Source organism: Crinia signifera, chromosome 2 (assembly GCF_055691185.1).
Source record: "Crinia signifera chromosome 2, ASM5569118v1, whole genome shotgun sequence".
In the NCBI taxonomy this organism is placed as follows: Eukaryota; Metazoa; Chordata; class Amphibia; order Anura; family Myobatrachidae; genus Crinia; species Crinia signifera.
In genome coordinates, this window is record NC_139218.1 from 52,907,765 (window position 1) to 52,925,056 (window position 17,292).

General features: G+C 46.5%; 1 protein-coding gene across 1 annotated transcript in view; it reads left to right on the plus strand.

Moving 5' to 3' along the window:
- The window catches only part of LOC146059672 (tricarboxylate transport protein, mitochondrial-like), a 42,740-nt gene that overhangs the window by 22,443 nt on the left and 3,005 nt on the right, over window positions 1–17,292 (plus strand). The window contains exons 3-8 of the mRNA XM_083172101.1: window positions 1,115–1,214; window positions 3,168–3,306; window positions 4,407–4,491; window positions 11,943–12,047; window positions 12,920–13,035; window positions 17,137–17,210. Of these exons, the coding sequence (XP_083028227.1) occupies window positions 1,115–1,214; window positions 3,168–3,306; window positions 4,407–4,491; window positions 11,943–12,047; window positions 12,920–13,035; window positions 17,137–17,210 (619 nt within the window). The remainder of the gene's footprint in view (window positions 1–1,114; window positions 1,215–3,167; window positions 3,307–4,406; window positions 4,492–11,942; window positions 12,048–12,919; window positions 13,036–17,136; window positions 17,211–17,292) is intronic.

Consider the following 17,292-nt stretch of genomic DNA (forward strand, 5'->3'; position numbering starts at 1 on the left):
AGAATTGTTAACCAGGACCGGATTGCCCATATGGCCTGACGGGCCTGGCTGAGCACTCTGCTTGACTGCCTGGCTGACATATACAGGGGCTAGCCAGCAGCTATGCTGTCTGGCTGGCGGCCCAGCATACAGAGACACAGCGTGCTGGGAGGCCAGACCCCCGACGACTCACAGCATGCCCCATTTTTGTCCATGCTGTGCAATGTCAGGGCTGTTAGACTACCCCAGTCTGTCCCTGACGGAACTGAAACTCTTAATGGACACCACTAAAAGAAAAACAGCCAGTAGATAGCACTGATGATGCACACAGCAAACTTAGCACCTGATTCTACATTGATCGGACAGGGACGAACTCAGCCCCTTGCCGATGGTTGGGGGTCTGCGCGTATTTGCACATGTGCAGACCCCGGGAGTGAACAGCTCCCTGAGAGCTGTTCCTTGCAGAGGTGGCGGATATCTGGCGGGATAAGGGGAATACCCAGCGTCTTATGTGCATCCTCATGAAAACGTTGGTTGTTCCCCCTGCGAACGCAGGTGGGCCGATGCCTGCTGGGGGCTGGTGGATGACGTCACTCAGCTCCCACCTTGTCTTTGGCGGACTCTGGCGGAAATAAAAGTCAGTTTTTCCTTAACCCAATGTACGCACACTACTCAATCCAGGGCGCTATTTTTGACAGTGGAAATGGAGCTCTCTGCCTATTCAATGCTGCCGTTTCCGACAGCATTGAAGGCGGATCTCCGACTTTCAAACCAGTCAGAGCTGTTTTGTCGGAAACGGCTGTGTATTGTTAAATTCGCCGTTTTCAACGGCACGCCCCCTTTTCGACACTCGACAGACAGGACATTGAATTCCGCCTGTCGACAAACTGTCAAAGCTGGGCGAAAACAGGCCGGGATTCCGAGTGTTGAAACGTTCCGACAGTCGGAATACAGAATTGAATACCCCCCCCTATAGCTTTTCTGTTGTGTGGCTTGGCTCATCAGCTTTCAAACATGTTTATGTGCGTCCCCATCAAAACGTTGGGCGAGCAGTCCTGAATCACCCAGTTAGTGCCACCATGTTGTCCTGGCTTTCTTTTTTGAAATAGTCCTTTTATCGCTTGTTACCCCACAGGTCACTGCGTCCGGCTGACTGTGCAGGATCATGGAATCCGAGGCTTGTATCGCGGTCTTAGCTCCTTGTTGTATGGATCCATTCCAAAATCTGCAGTGAGGTGAGCGGACTACAGCGCACTGCCATAGACCGCAGATGAATACAAGTGCTTAGGTTGTTTTCCTTTGCTCTTTCATTGGATTTTCTACATTTCACTTTCTGTCCCCCCCCCCCCTCCCCCCCACACACATATTTGCCTGTGTATTTTTCTGTGCTAAACACAAAACCTTATACACCCAAAACTGGGGCAGGTTTAAGGGCCTGGAGCCAAAAATGATCAAGAGATGTGGCCAGTGCTGTGTGGGTAATATCATGTGGGCATGTACACCCCTTACACTATCAAACCCAACGTTTCCCCCCAAATATGTAATAGTATGAAAACTGCATAAATTTGTGAGAAAAATAGATACATTTTGAGAATTATGACTTGTGGTTGACTGTGGACCATCTAGTCAGCTGGACGACATCATCATACATTTGTGATAATGGGCCTATTTTTCGTTGAAGGCCTGGAGCTGTACCTCCATCCACCCCATTATTTGACGGGCCCTGCCATAACAAACAAATACCATGTGAAGGTCCAGGCACTACCTATAGTTACTAGATAACACATAGGGCTACATTTACTAAGATGGGAGTTATATTGAAGATGGGATGTTACCCAGAGCAACCATCTTCAATACAACTCCCATCTTAGTAAATGTATCCCATACAGTAAGTTCATACATGCTGCATGGAAGCTCTGCAGTTAGTTCACTTCACATGCGTGCTGAGTGCCTCCAGTAAAACCTGGAGAACACATCTAGCGAATTGCAGTGCAGTATGATCTTGTTGTTCTAACTTTAAAGTATTTCTAAATACTTATTTACATACTTGATGCTCAGTGCCAGACATGTTGGAGGGGCTCGTTGCCCCTCGCAGCGAATCTTAACCCCTGCAGCGGACGAGCGTCTGCTGCAGGGAGCCGTGGGACGGTGGCAGGCAGGGAGAGACACGGCGAAAATCACTTAGGGCAGTATTCAATGGCGAGTTTGTGCTTTTCTCGCGTTGGACGGAGAATTTTGGTCTCAAAAAGCGAACAACCCTATTCAACGTGCACTTCTCGCCGTCTTTCTAAGTGATTTTCGCCTTGTCTCTCCGTATAGCAATTCTCCATCCTTTCATGGAGAAGTGGAATGTGAACTTTTAAAATAAAAGTTTTTTTGTTTTAATTTTGGTGTAAAAAAAATCAGGAATTTTATTCTGAGAAGGGGCATGCTATTTTTGTTCATGTGCTTATAGCACATAAATATATATTTAATAAAAAAAAAAAAAAAATATATATATATATATTTTTTACACAGAGCAGCCAGCAGGGGGCCGGGAGCCAAGCCGCTCATTAGAAATTCATATATTCACTGCACCCGATCATTACATATGCATGATCGGGAGCAGTGAATATACCCGGTCCCCTGCTGGCTCTGGGGGGTGGCAGCTTGTGCTGCCTGGGTCCCGGGGAGCCCTCCTCCCCTCCACATACGTTCTGGGGCAGGCAGGGAGACTTCAATCTCTCTGCCTGCCACCGTCCCACGGCTCCCTGCAGCGGACGAGCGTCCGCTGCAGGGGTTAAGATTCGCCGCGAGGGGCAACTCGCCCCTGCGACGTTGAATTTTGGGAGAGCGAGTGGCAGCCAGCCCTCCGGAACACAGCGAGTGTGCAGCGAATCCTAAACAGGATTCGCTGCACACGGCAATATTTTACATTGAATACTGCCCTTAGAAAGACGGCGAGAAGTGCACGTTGAATAGGGTTGTTCACTTTTTGAGACCAAAATTCTCCATCCAACGCGAGAAAAGCACAAACTTGCCATAAAACACGGCAAATTTTTCTCATTGAATACTGCCCATAAACTCTTCCAGACGTGTCACGGGGCAGGAGGGGTTTCCCTGGCCACAGCAAGGTATCGTATGTTTATTATGTGTATGTGATCTTTCTTGGGTATAATCCCTATACGCTATATTATTTTTCTGTACAGGTTTGGTACGTTTGAGTTTCTTAGTAATTCTGCAAGGGATTCCAGTGGGAAGTTGGATGCAAAGACCAGCCTGTTGTGTGGTTTAGGGGCAGGTGTAGTAGAGGCTGTTCTTATCGTCTGTCCTATGGAAACTATCAAGGTATGTTTTACCACTTTTGCGTTGATGAATGTGAATCCTATTGGATGGCATTTTTAGTCATTTACATATAGCCTAAAAAAAGGTCATGGACGTAGGGCCTAATTCAGGTTGGCTCGCAAAAACTCTCTAATGTGCACTGCAGGTGGGGCAGATGTAACATGTGCAGAGAGAGTTACGTTTGGGTGGGGTGTGTTCAAACTAAAATCTAAATTGCAGTGTAAAAATAAAGCAGCCAGTATTTACCCTGCACAGAAACAAAACAACTCCCCCAAATCTAACTCTCTCTGCACATGTTATACCAGCCCCACCTGCAGTGCACATGGTTTTTTCCATTAAAGAAGGAATTTTCTTTTGCAAACCAACCTGAATCACCCCTATAGTTATGTAGAGTTCACATAATTTTATTGGCAAATGATTAGAGATGTTTTTCTATTATATTATTTGCACTATATACAATAGTATGTGGATTTCGTTATAAAGTTCAAGTAATCCTTCTGGAATAACAGTGATTTCTGCAACTCTGCAAACATTTTAATGCAGATATTTCCATGGTCAGAAGCAAATCCAACTTCCCCAGTGCTATGAGACAACCATGCTAGCCACTGTGCAGCCCTTTCCCCTTTATATCTCAGTCTTAGGGGGTATTCAATCTGGGGTCACGGCTGTCAAGCTGGCCAGACAGCCGTGACCCTGTCTCGTTCTGCTCGACAGAGAACAAGCAGGTGGCATTCAATGTCCCGCCTGCAGTGGGATGAGAAGGGGGCGTGACCAAGAGCTGCGGCTGGGAAGAGGTGAGCTGCGGCCGGGGGCTCGTCGCTTCCTGGTCATTCTCGGCAGAACGAGCCCGACTGCTTGTGATGTCCGGGTCGTTCTGCCGAGATACCCTGTTCAATGCTGTCGGGGAAGACCGCATTGAATAGGGCCCCGCAGCCATCTCCCACGTCGGGAGATGGCTGCGGGTGATTGAATACCCCTCTTAATATTGGCAGTTTTGTGTATTTGACTTGAAGACAAAATAATGTATAAATACATTCCTATTATTCACTCACAATGATAAAAACCAGTAGCTTTACCTTAAGCTGTGTCTCTGCTTCCTACAGGTGAAATTCATACATGACCAGGCTTCATCTACACCAAAGTATCGTGGCTTCTACCATGGAGTGCGGGAGATTATACGAGAACAAGGTAGCTATAATGTCATGTACTAGTTCTGAGCACTCGCATAGACAGTCGTGCCCCGGTCCCATTCCCGGTCCGCTCGACAGGTGCGATTCAATGTTCCGCCTGTCGAGGGCCGAAAAGGTGGCATGGTCGCGAGAAACTGCTGTGGATCGTCCAGGTCTGTCTGTGATGTCAACAATTCATGGCCGTTCTCGGCAAAACAAGCCCGACTGCTTTTAACCCCTTCATGACAGAGCCAGTTTGTGCCTTCATGACAGAGCCCTTTTTTTCAAATCTGACATGTCTCACTTAAGTGGGGATAACTTTTTTTTGCTTTTACTTATCCCAGTGATTTTGAGATTGTTTTCTCGTGACACATTGTACTTCAAGTTAGTGGTAAATTTTGGTCGATACAGTCTGTGTTTTTTTGTGAAAAATACCAAAATATCGTGAAAAAATGGAAAATTTAGCAATATGCAAAATGTCACATTTTCTGCTTGTGAGACAAATAATCATACCACTCAAAATAGTTAATAACTAACAAAGACCATATGTCTACTTTATGTTGCAATCATTATTTCAACCTCCTTTTCATTTTTTTGGACACTAGGAGGCTTCAAATATGACTAGCAAATTCTCAAATTTTCAAGAAAATTTCAAACACTGATTTTTTTAGGGACCAGTTCAGTTCTGATGTGACTTTGAGGGACTTGTATGTGAGACACCCCCATAAATGATGCCATTTCAAAAACTGCACCCCTCACAGTATTCAAAACAGCATTTTGGAAGTTTGTTAACCCTTTAGGTGTTTCACAGGAATTAAAACAAAGTGTAGGTGAAATTTCAAAATTTCTTTTTTTTTGCAGAGTTTCAATTTTAATACATTTTTCTAACGAATACAGTAGATTTTACTAGAGAAATGTGACTAAAAATTGATTCCCCCAATTCTTTTGTTTTCAAAAATATCCTATATGTGGCCCTAGTGTGCACGTTGACCAAACCACAGGCTTCATAATAGAAGGAGCACCTACTTGATTTTGGAGCCTCCTTTTTATGAGATTTTTTTTTAGGCACCATGTAGGTTTCTAGGCACCATAAGTGCTAAAAGTTAGGAACCTCCCCCACAAGTCACCCCATTTTGCAATCTACACCCCTCAGGGAATTCATCTAGGGGTATAGTGTACATTTCAAACCCCCAGGGGTTTCACCAATTTTGGTACAACTGGGATGTGAAAATGGAAAATTACATTTTTTTACACAAACATGCAGTTCTGGATCAAAATTTTTCATTTTCACAAGGAATGAAGGAGACAAAGCACCCCAAAGTCTGTGCCCCAATTTCTCCCGAGTACGGCAATGCCTCACATGTGACCAAAAAATACCAGTTGGGCGCATGGCAGGACTCAGAAGGGAAGGAGTGATTTTTGGATTTGGCAGCACAGATTTTGGTGGAATGAATGGTGGGTGCCATGTTGCATTAGCAAGACTCCCAAAGCACCAATACAGTGGAACCCCCCCACAAGTCACCCCATTTTGCAAAGTACACCCCTCAGGGAATTCATCTAGGGGTATAGTGTACATTTCAAACCCCCAGGGGTTTCACCAATTTTGATACAACTGGGCAGTGAAAATGAAAAATTACATTTTTTTACACAAAAATGCAGTTCTGGCTCAAAATTTTTCATTTTCACAAGGAATGAAGGAGACAAAGCACCCCAAAATCTGTGCCCCAATTTCTCCCGAGTACGGCAATGCCTCACATGTGACCAAAAAATACCAGTTGGGCGCATGGCAGGACTCAGAAGGGAAGGAGTGATTTTTGGATTTGGCAGCACAGATTTTGGTGGAATGAATGGTGGGTGCCATGTTGCATTAGCAAGACTCCCAAAGCACCAATACAGTGGAACCCCCCCACAAGTCACCCCATTTTGCAAAGTACACCCCTCAGGGAATTCATCTAGGGGTATAGTGTACATTTCAAACCCCCAGGGGTTTCACCAATTTTGATACAACTGGGCAGTGAAAATGAAAAATTACATTTTTTTACACAAAAATGCAGTTCTGGCTCAAAATTTTTCATTTTCACAAGGAATGAAGGAGACAAAGCACCCCAAAATCTGTGCCCCAATTTCTCCCGAGTACGGCAATGCCTCACATGTGACCAAAAAATACCAGTTGGGTGCATGGCAGGACTCAGAAGGGAAGGAGTGATTTTTGGATTTGGCAGCACAGATTTTGGTGGAATGAATGGTGGGTGCCATGTTGCATTAGCAAGACTCCCAAAGCACCAATACAGTGGAACCCCCCCACAAGTCACCCCATTTTGCAAAGTACACCCCTCAGGGAATTCATCTAGGGGTATAGTGTACATTTCAAACCCCCAGGGGTTTCACCAATTTTGATACAACTGGGCAGTGAAAATGAAAAATTAAATTTTTTTACACAAAAATGGAGTTCTGGCTCAAAATTTTTCATTTTCACAAGGAATGAAGGAGACAAAGCACCCCAAAATATGTGCCCCAATTTCTCCCGAGTACGGCAATGCCTCACATGTGACCAAAAAATACCAGTTGGGTGCATGGCAGGACTCAGAAGGGAAGGAGTGATTTTTGGATTTTGCAGCTCAGATTCTGGTGGAATGTTGGTGGGTGCTATGTCGCATTAGCAAGACCCCCGAAGCACCAATACAGTGGAACCCCCCCACAAGTGACCCCATTTTGCAAACTACACCCCTCAGGGAATTCATCTATGGGTATAGTGAGTACTTTGACCCCACTGGTGTTTTGTCAAATTGTTAGGCATCGATACGTGAAAATGAAAAATGTCATTTTTTCCATTAATTTGTAGATTCACCCCATAATTTTATACTTCCACAAAGGGCAATAGTAGAAAAAGCACCCCAAAATTTGTTACACAATTTCTCCTGAGTATGGCAATACCCCATATATGGTTGTAAAACGCTATTTGGGCAGACAGCAGGCTTCAGAAGGGAAGGTGCACCATTTGGCGTTTTTGGCGCAGATTTTGCTGGAATGGTTTTCATGCGCCATGTTGCATTTGCAGAACCCCTGTTGTATCAGAGCAGTCAAAAACCCCAACAAGTGATACCATTTTGTAAACTACACCCCTCAAGGAACTCATCTATGGGTATAGTGAGTACTTTGACCCCACTGGTGTTTTGTCAAATTGTTAGGCATCGATACTTGAAAATGAAAAATGTCATTTTTTCCATTAATTTGTAGATTCACCCCATAATTTTATACTTCCACAAAGGGCAATAGTAGAAAAAACACCCCAAAATTTGTTACACAATTTCTCCTGAGTATGGCAATACCCCATATATGGTTGTAAAACGCTATTTGGGCAGACAGCAGGCTTCAGAAGGGAAGGAGTGCCATTTTATCACAGAGTTTGCTGGAATGGTTTTCGGGCGCCATCTTGCATTTGCAGAGCCCATATTGTACCTGTGCAGTGGAAATCCCAAGCAAGTGATACCTTTTTGTTACTAGCCCCCCTCATGGAACTCACTTACGGCCGTAGTGAGCATTTTGACCCCACTGGTGTTTTGTCAAATTGTTATGGGCTGTGAAAATAAAAAAAAAAACAAATTTTTTACATTAATATGTAACTTTAGATCAAAATGTGCCATTTTCACAAGGGTTAATAGGAGAAATTGTGTAACATATTATGGGGTGCTTTTTCTCCTGAGTATGGCAATAGCATATATGTGTTTGTAAATTTCTGTTTGGACACATGGCAAGACTCAGAAGGGAAGGTAATGGCATGCGGCTCTTTGTACAAGCTGTGTGGAGTACATTAAAATTCAAGGGAAGTGTGATATATCTTAAAACAATCTTTGATACACAAGCCTGGTTGTGTGGGGCAGGTTTCACAATGGTAAGTTGTGTCCTTTCTTATCCCCTTTTTGTAGCATACTCTACATCGTTTCTGGGACCTTCCTTTCTTTCCAGTGTGGGGGACTTCACTCGGAAAATGTTGCCCTGGTACAATTCGCGAGGCCTCGCTTCCAGAAGTACTAGGGCCCCCCTGTTCCTGGTTGCCAAAAATAAGGGCCTTTATTACTGCCTCTTGGTACTCCAGGAATGTCCCCCTTTGGCCTGCACATCGATGTAGTACAAATGCGTTGTACAGTGCCATTTGTACTATGTGTACAGCTAATTTTTTATACCAGAACCTTGTTTTTCTCATAGCACTGTAAGGCTTCAGCACTTGATCTGACAGGTCGACCCCCCCCATGTACCTATTATAATCCAAAATGCAGTTGGGTTTTGTAGTTTCGGTACTTGTGCCCCGCACTGGGACAGGGGTGCTGCTATGGCCATGCACTGTTGTCAAGATAAGGACATCTCTCTTGTCCCTATACTTGACACACAGTACATTGTCACTGCATAATGCCCTGCTCTCGCCCCTTCTAAGTGTTTGCCCAAGCAGCGACCTAGGGAGGCTTCTATTATTTTTACGTGCAGTGCCGCATGCCACAGTACTTCTGGAAGCGAGGCTTTTGAATAGTGGGACGCTGGTATAGAAATTATCCAGGTACAGGTGGTATCCCTGGTCCAGCAGTGGGTGCACCAAATCCCACACTATCTTCCCACTAATTCCGAGTAAGGGGGGGCATTGTGGGGGGTCTATTTTTGTGTCTCTACCTTCATATATCCTAAATTTGTGTGTGTACCCTGATGTACTCTCACACAGCTTGTACATCTTCACGCCATACCTTGCCCTCTTACTTGGCAGGTACTGGCGGAATTGGAGCCTCCCTTTGAAATGTACCAGGGACTCATCTATTGAAATGTGCTTCTCGGGGATGTATGCCTGGGCAAACTTGGTACTAAAATGGTCTATTAGGGGTCTAAGTTTATATAACCGGTCATAATTGGGGTCATCCCGGGGTGGGCACTGTGCATTATCCCTATAATGGAGAAACCTAAGGATCGCTTCGAAGCGGGTCCTTGACATAGCCACACGGAACATTGGTGTATTGTATAAGATGTCTGTGCTCCAGTAGGACCTAATCGTGGGCTTCTTCACTAGCCCCATGCACAGTACAAGGCCCCAAAATATAACCATTTCATTTTTATGTACAGGGGTCCACTTGCGGGGCTGGGCATAATTAGAGGTGGGGTTTTGCTCAATAAATTGTTGGGCATAAACATTAGTCTGGGTGACCATTAGATCAACTAAATCATCACTAAAATTTTTTTTTAAAAAGTCCAGCTCTCTGAACCCTGCTGAATTAAATTGTATTCCTGGATTCCCTGTGAACTCAGGGACCTGGGGTACGTAGTTTTCAGGGGTTGTCCATGTGGGGTCAGAGGACTCGACTACTGCAGTGGGAGTCCTGCGTTGCCTCCTCGGGGGTTCATCAGAGTCACTAGATGATGAAGAGGATGACAAACGGAAATTTGTCTCATCCTCGCTAGCAGACTCAGTTTCAGAGGCCAGAAACTCGTATGCCTCCTCGGCAGTATATGTTCGTTGGGCCATAGTTTTATTGGTGGATGTATTTATGAGGTGCTTCAACACGTGTGGGGTTTTGTAGCACTGACAATGTGCAAATGCACTGCAAAAATTATGGTGTGCGAATGCACTGAAAAATTATGGGGTACAAATGCACTGAAAAATTATGGTGTACAAGTAACGCACAGAAAAAATTATGGGGTACAAATGCACCGAAAAATTATGGGGTACGAATAACGCACAGAAAAAATTATGGGGTACAAATGCACCGAAAAATTATGGGGTACGAGTAACGCACAGAAAAAATTATGGGGTACAAATGCACCGAAAAATTATGGGGTACGAATAACGCACAGAAAAAATTATGGGGTACAAATGCACAGAAAAATTATGGGGTACGAGTAACGCACATAAAAAATTATGGGGTACAAATGCACCGAAAAATTATGGGGTACGAATAACGCACAGAAAAATTATGGTGTACGGATAAGGTACAGAAAAATTATACGGATCACAACACACAAAATTAGGTGGTGACTACAGGGAGGGTGATCACAGCACAGATGACCACAGGGAGGGTGATCCCAGCACAGATGACCACAGGGAGGGTGATCCCTGCACAGATGACCACAGGGAGGGTGATATAGGCAGGGGTGACCACAGGGAGGGTGATCCCTGCACAGATGACCACAGGGAGGGTGATATAGGCAGGGGTGACCACAGGGAGGGTGATCCCTGCACAGATGACCACATGGAGGGTGATATAGGCAGGGGTGACCACAGGGAGGGTGATCCCAGCACAGATGACCACAGGGAGGGTGATATAGGCAGGGGTGACCACAGGGAGGGTGATCCCTGCACAGATGACCACAGGGAGGGTGATATAGGCAGGGGTTACCACAGGGAGGGTGATCCCTGCACAGATGACCACAGGGAGGGTGATATAGGCAGGGGTTACCACAGGGAGGGTGATCCCTGCACATATGACCACAGGGAGGGTGATATAGGCAGGGGTGACCACAGGGAGGGTGATCCCTGCACAGATGACCACAGGGAGGGTGATATAGGCAGGGGTATTGTGGTGATCAGCGCAATTTTACACAGCCTAAACACAGCCTAAACTCTGCCACAGCTCTGACACAGCTTCTCCTTCCAAGGCTCTAACACAGTGAGAGGGTTAGAGCCCGGGAAGAGAAGCAAAACACCCCTTTTACAATAGAAAGGCTGTGATTGGTGTAGTCAGGACTGACTGACCAATCACAGCGATCGGCGGGGCGGGACCACTCTGATTGGTCCGCGGGCGCACTGACACGATCGGCTGCTGTTGATGACAGCAGCCATCTATACTATGTCGCCTTGTCACTTGACAAGGCGACATGACACAGCGGGGACGTACCTGTACGGCAAGGTGCGCGAACTACCCCGCTGCCGTGACGTACAGGTACGTCCGCGGGCGGGAAGGGGTTAAAGTTGGGCTTGTTTTGCCGAGATGCCTGTTCGATGCTGCCAGGAAAAGTCAGCATTGAATAGGCAGATGCCGCTATTTCCCCTGTCGGATTGGATACCCACCATGTGATGAGATTAACTGTGCTGATTAATTTGATGTGCAACATTTGAATATTTCTGTGTGCGACAGAGTTTCTGAGTCTTTATATGAAACGCTACCATGCAGTGGCATTATTTAACTTCAAGTGCCTTTGTGCTATGTATACAGACTCCGTATTAGTTACACAAGTGTTGCATAAAAAATTAATCGGCACAGTCTCTTGGTGCATCCCAGCCACCGGTGCTAGTCCAGTCGCACAGGATTTGGACACTTGCTAGTCTCAAGCATCTCACGCCACATAGTATATTGGTATTGATTTGGAGAGATGTTTAGCATGGTGAGGCGATTTAATATGGTTCTTTTACTTTACTAAACAACACTATCTGTATTTTGCATTGCACATACGTAATACAAGTATTATTGTTCTTGTGTCATTGGCTTACCACAGGCCTACGTGGGACATACCAAGGACTGACCCCCACCATTCTGAAACAGGGCTCCAACCAGGCAATCCGATTCTTTGTTATGACCTCACTACGTAACTGGTACTTAGGTGAGTGGGTTCCAGACTACATTGTTCTCCCATTAAGATGAATGTAAATCCTCAACTGAGTGACACCTGATTAATGCAATGAACTAGAATGAAGCATTAAAAAACAACCGCCCCCCCCCCCCACATTAATGTAAAGCAGTTACATGTGCATAAACATTGTTACAGATATGTACTAATCAGCAACTTTCCGAGTACTCCGCTTATGTGTAAATTACTTTGATATGTTTCCTACTTTAATTATATCCATGTTGCCTACTGTAATGATATCAGTAAATGTGACTTCATATTTTGATTCTGTGTGGGACACAAGTGGAAATGTGTCAGTAATCGCAGATGTCCGCATACTGCGCAAACACCAAAGACTAAATCTTCACTGTGCATACATTGAGTTAGACAAGCATGCAGACGGAGTTCACTAGTGATTATCGATTAATTGTTTCAATGGGCCAAAGTAGAAGTGAAATCAGTGTTTATGGCCGGCAACCCTGTGATCGCACAGAACTGATCTGTCTCCTGTCTCCTATGCGTTTCGGATTACTTCTGTGCTCACTTGCAGTGTGTGGATGGAGGTGGGACAATTTTGCATGCAGCACAAGGCTGGTGTAGCTCCCAATAAGAATGAAAGCCACAGTAGCAGATGTATACCGGGGCTCTACCTTAAGAGGTAGAGCCCTGGTATTTCTCCCATCCTCCGAAAAACGCATATATCATATATACTCTCCTGCCCTAGACTCAGTCCAGTTACAGTACTTTCACCTAAAGCAATATACATTATTGCTGTCGATGATTTGCCAAAGTTGTCAGCAATTACTTTACCATAAACCTGTCAGTTACCGTCCATGTATTCTGCATTGTACCGCTTCTGTTTGCAGGGGATGATCCGCGAGCACACATTCATCCAGTCGTCACAGGGGCTTTTGGTGCCATCGCTGGGGCTGCAAGTGTCTTTGGGAATACCCCTCTAGATGTTATCAAGACCAGGATGCAGGTAGCATGAGATTCCCAGACTATAACCGAGTATAGTGGAATAAATTCTTCAGTCCATGCTATAATTAATTTAGATGTTGAGTTGAACCCGCAGTACAGTAATAAGTTAAGTGTAAATGTTTTACATCCATGCTAATTATTGCATCCGTAATGATCTAGGCCCTCATTCTGGTTTGCTCGCTAAACTGTGAGGATTGAAGTTTACCGAGCACCAGAGACGCCGCCTGTTTGAGCGCCTGCTGCCGACTGTTCCCCTCGTTAACATGCGAGGTGATGTGTAATGAAAACACACCCCCACCGCATGTCTCCGCAGCAGGAGAATCATTCCTTTGATTTCTTCTGCCCTCCCAAATAAGTCAGCGGAAACTGACTTTTATTTACGGCCGTCGTGACGAAGATGGGGCGGGCAGGTGATGTCCTGTGAGGTCAGCTGCCCACCCCATCAGGCATTGGCCTGCCTGTGTACCCATGGGATTGCCCAGTGTTTTCATGGGGACTCCCAAATAATGCTGGGCGTTCCCATGGGTTACCCAGGGGCGTAGCTACAATAAGGCAGCCCTCGCTGCCGCTTGGGGAAGCAAGCGCCAGCGGGGACTGTGTGGGCGCTGGCACCCGCCCGGCACACTTACATTAGCCCTCGCTCCTGCTGCTGCCGGAGAGGACACAGGAGGAGAGTTCAGCAGCAGTGTGAACTTCCTGTGCAGCTGCAGCGTACTAATAGGCAGGGCCTGTAGAGGGAGCAGCTCCTCTCAGGCTGCTCGTCATGGCCTTACACATGGTGGAGCAGGAGCTGGACTTCAGAGAGCAGTGTTAATCCCCTCGATACTGGCACACTTCTGTGCACTGCAGCGGAGGGAGCTGGCGGGTAAGAGCAATAACAAACTACTGTATTGCATGAGTGTGGGGTTGTGGAGGGGTAATGCTGCAGAATGATCATCATAGTGACGATAGTGTCTCCTGGTGGAGGGGGGGGGGGGGGGCCTGAGTATCTGTTTATTTGGAGAGGGGTGTATGATAATTCCTGTGTCGTCTGTCTATTTGGGAAGGGTGGGAAGGGGTTATCCCTGTGCTGTCTGTCTATTTTGGGAGGGGGAGTATGATGATGCCTGTCTATTTGGTGAGGGGGACTATTTGGGGAGGGGGGTATGATGATGATGCCTGTGCTGTCTGTCTATTTGGGGAGGGGGGGTATGATGATGCCTGTACTGTCTGTCCATTGTGTGTGTGTGTGTGCGTGTGTGTGTGTGTGTGTGTGTGGGGGGGGGGTAATACCTGTACTGTCTTTTCCTATTGGACACCGTGTATACAGGATGGGCAGACGAGCTTGGACGGAGGGGAACCAGCAGCAGCAGCAGCAGCAGCAGCAGCAGCAGTCTACTAGTCTCTCTGCCTCCCTCTGGGTTTTCCGTTGTGCATACACCCAACTAGCCTAACCCTAACTATACACCCCCCACTCCCACAGACTAACTAACTACACCCCCACCCCTTTAGCCTAACCCCGTAGCCTGACCTTAATTTTACACCCCCCCTGTAGCTCAACCCTAACTATATATCCCCCACAGCCCAACCATCCACCTCCCGCCTGCAGCCTATAACCCTAAGCATACACGTACACCCCGCTAACTACACACACACTTCCCGCAGCCTATAACCCTAACTATACACATACACCCCACTAACCACACACACACCCCGCAGCCTATAACCCTAACTATACACATACACCCCGCTAACCACACACACACCCTGCAGCCTATAACCCTAACTATACACATACACCCCGCTAACCACACACACACACCCTGCAGCCTATAACCCTAACTATACACATACACCCTGCTAACCACACACACACCCCGCAGCCTATAACCCTAACTATACACATACACCCCGCTAACCACACACACCCCCCGCAGCCTATAACCCTAACTATACACATACACCCCGCTAACCACACACACACCCCGCAGCCTATAACCCTAACTATACACATACACCCCGCTAACCACACACACACCCTGCAGCCTATAACCCTAACTATACACATACACCCCGCTAACCACACACACACACCCTGCAGCCTATAACCCTAACTATACACATACACCCTGCTAACCACACACACACCCCGCAGCCTATAACCCTAACTATACACATACACCCCGCTAACCACACACACCCCCCGCAGCCTATAACCCTAACTATACACATACACCCCGCTAACCACACACACACCCCGCAGCCTATAACCCTAACTATACACATACACCCCGCTAACCACACACACACACCCTGCAGCCTATAACCCTAACTATACACATACACCCCGCTAACCACACACACACCCCGCAGCCTATAACCCTAACTATACACATACACCCCGCTAACCACACACACACACCCTGCAGCCTATAACCCTAACTATACACATACACCCTGCTAACCACACACACACCCCGCAGCCTATAACCCTAACTATACACATACACCCCGCTAACCACACACACCCCCCGCAGCCTATAACCCTAACTATACACATACACCCCGCTAACCACACACACACCCCGCAGCCTATAACCCTAACTATACACATATACCCCGCTAACCACACACACACCCCACAGCCTATAACCCTAACCATACACGTACACCCCGAAGCCTATAACCCTAACCATACACACCCCGCTGCCTATAACCCTAACCATACACATACACCCCGCAGCCTATAACCCTAGCCATACACATACACCCCGCAGCCTATAACCCTAACCATACACATACACCCGGCTAACCACACACACACCCCGCAGCCTATAACCCTAACCATACACGTACACCCCGCAGCCTATAACATTAACCATACACGTACACCCCGCAGCCTATAACCCCGCAGCCTATAACATTAACCATACACGTACACCGCGCAGCCTATAACCTAACCATACACATACACTCGGCTAACCACACACACACACCCCGCAGCCTATAACCCTAACCATACACGTACACCCCACAGCCTATAACCTAACTATACACATACACCCTGCAGCCTATAACCCTAACCATACACATACACCTGGCTAACCACACACACCCTGCAGCCTATAACCCTAACCATACACATACATCCCGCAGCCTATAACCATAACCATACACGTACACCCCGCAGCCTATAACCCTAACCATACACGTACACCCCGCAGCCTATAACCCTAACCATACACGTACACCCCGCAGCCTATAACTGGTGCATAGTGTAAGGTACATTATGTTGTGTGTTGTATAGTGTGAGTGTCATTAAGATGTGTTGCATAATGTATAAGGGACAGTATGGGGGGGGGGGGGGGGGTAGGGCGCCAGAAAATATTTTGGCTGGGGGGAGCAAAATTTATAGTTACGCCACTGGGGTTACCCCAGTCCCTTTCTCCGTCTGTGTCGATCTTTGAGAATGGTGTGGTGACTATACAAGTTGCCGAAGCCGTTCGCAAAGGGGACCTGCACAAGCACATAATACACCATGTGCATGTGCCGAGCACCAAACATCGGAACAGGGCCCCGTACAATTACCCCAGAATCAGGGCCATAGTGATGGAGGCAATATCAGTAACTTTTATGAGTGTATCCACCCATAATACCCTATACTGCGGCCCATTACCTGTATCCCTAGACTGAGTACACATTTCTATGATACTCTTTCTTTGCCTATTGCTGTCAGGGTGAATTACTGTGTAGCTAGAAAGCAGTAAGAGTCCATGTGCCCATATGGGTGCCATTGCAGTGACCTGAGCACCTGCTGCTATACTGTACCTGCACCCTTCAGTGCATTAACCCCATTTAGTGTCATACTGATAATACAATTATTATTACAAAAACAACTTTGAGCATCTGTGTTGTTTTTCTGACCTGTTTTCATACATTATACCAGGCATGTCCAAACTATGGCCCTCCAGCTGTTGTGAAACTACAAGTCCCATCATGCTTTGCCACAGATTTGCTATTAGGGAATGTTCAAACTATGGCAAGGCATGCTGGGATGTGTAGTTTCACAACAGCTGGTGGGCCACAGTTTGGACATGCCTGCATTATACAATCTGCTTTCCAGGGCTTAGAAGCTCACAAGTACAAGAACACATTGGACTGTGCAAGCCAGATCCTCCGCAATGAAGGGCTATTGGCGTAAGTAGTCCTCGTTTCTTCTAACAATCTGAATTGCTGAAACCTGGTGCATAGATAATAAGCTGCTATAAGCCGCAGCCAC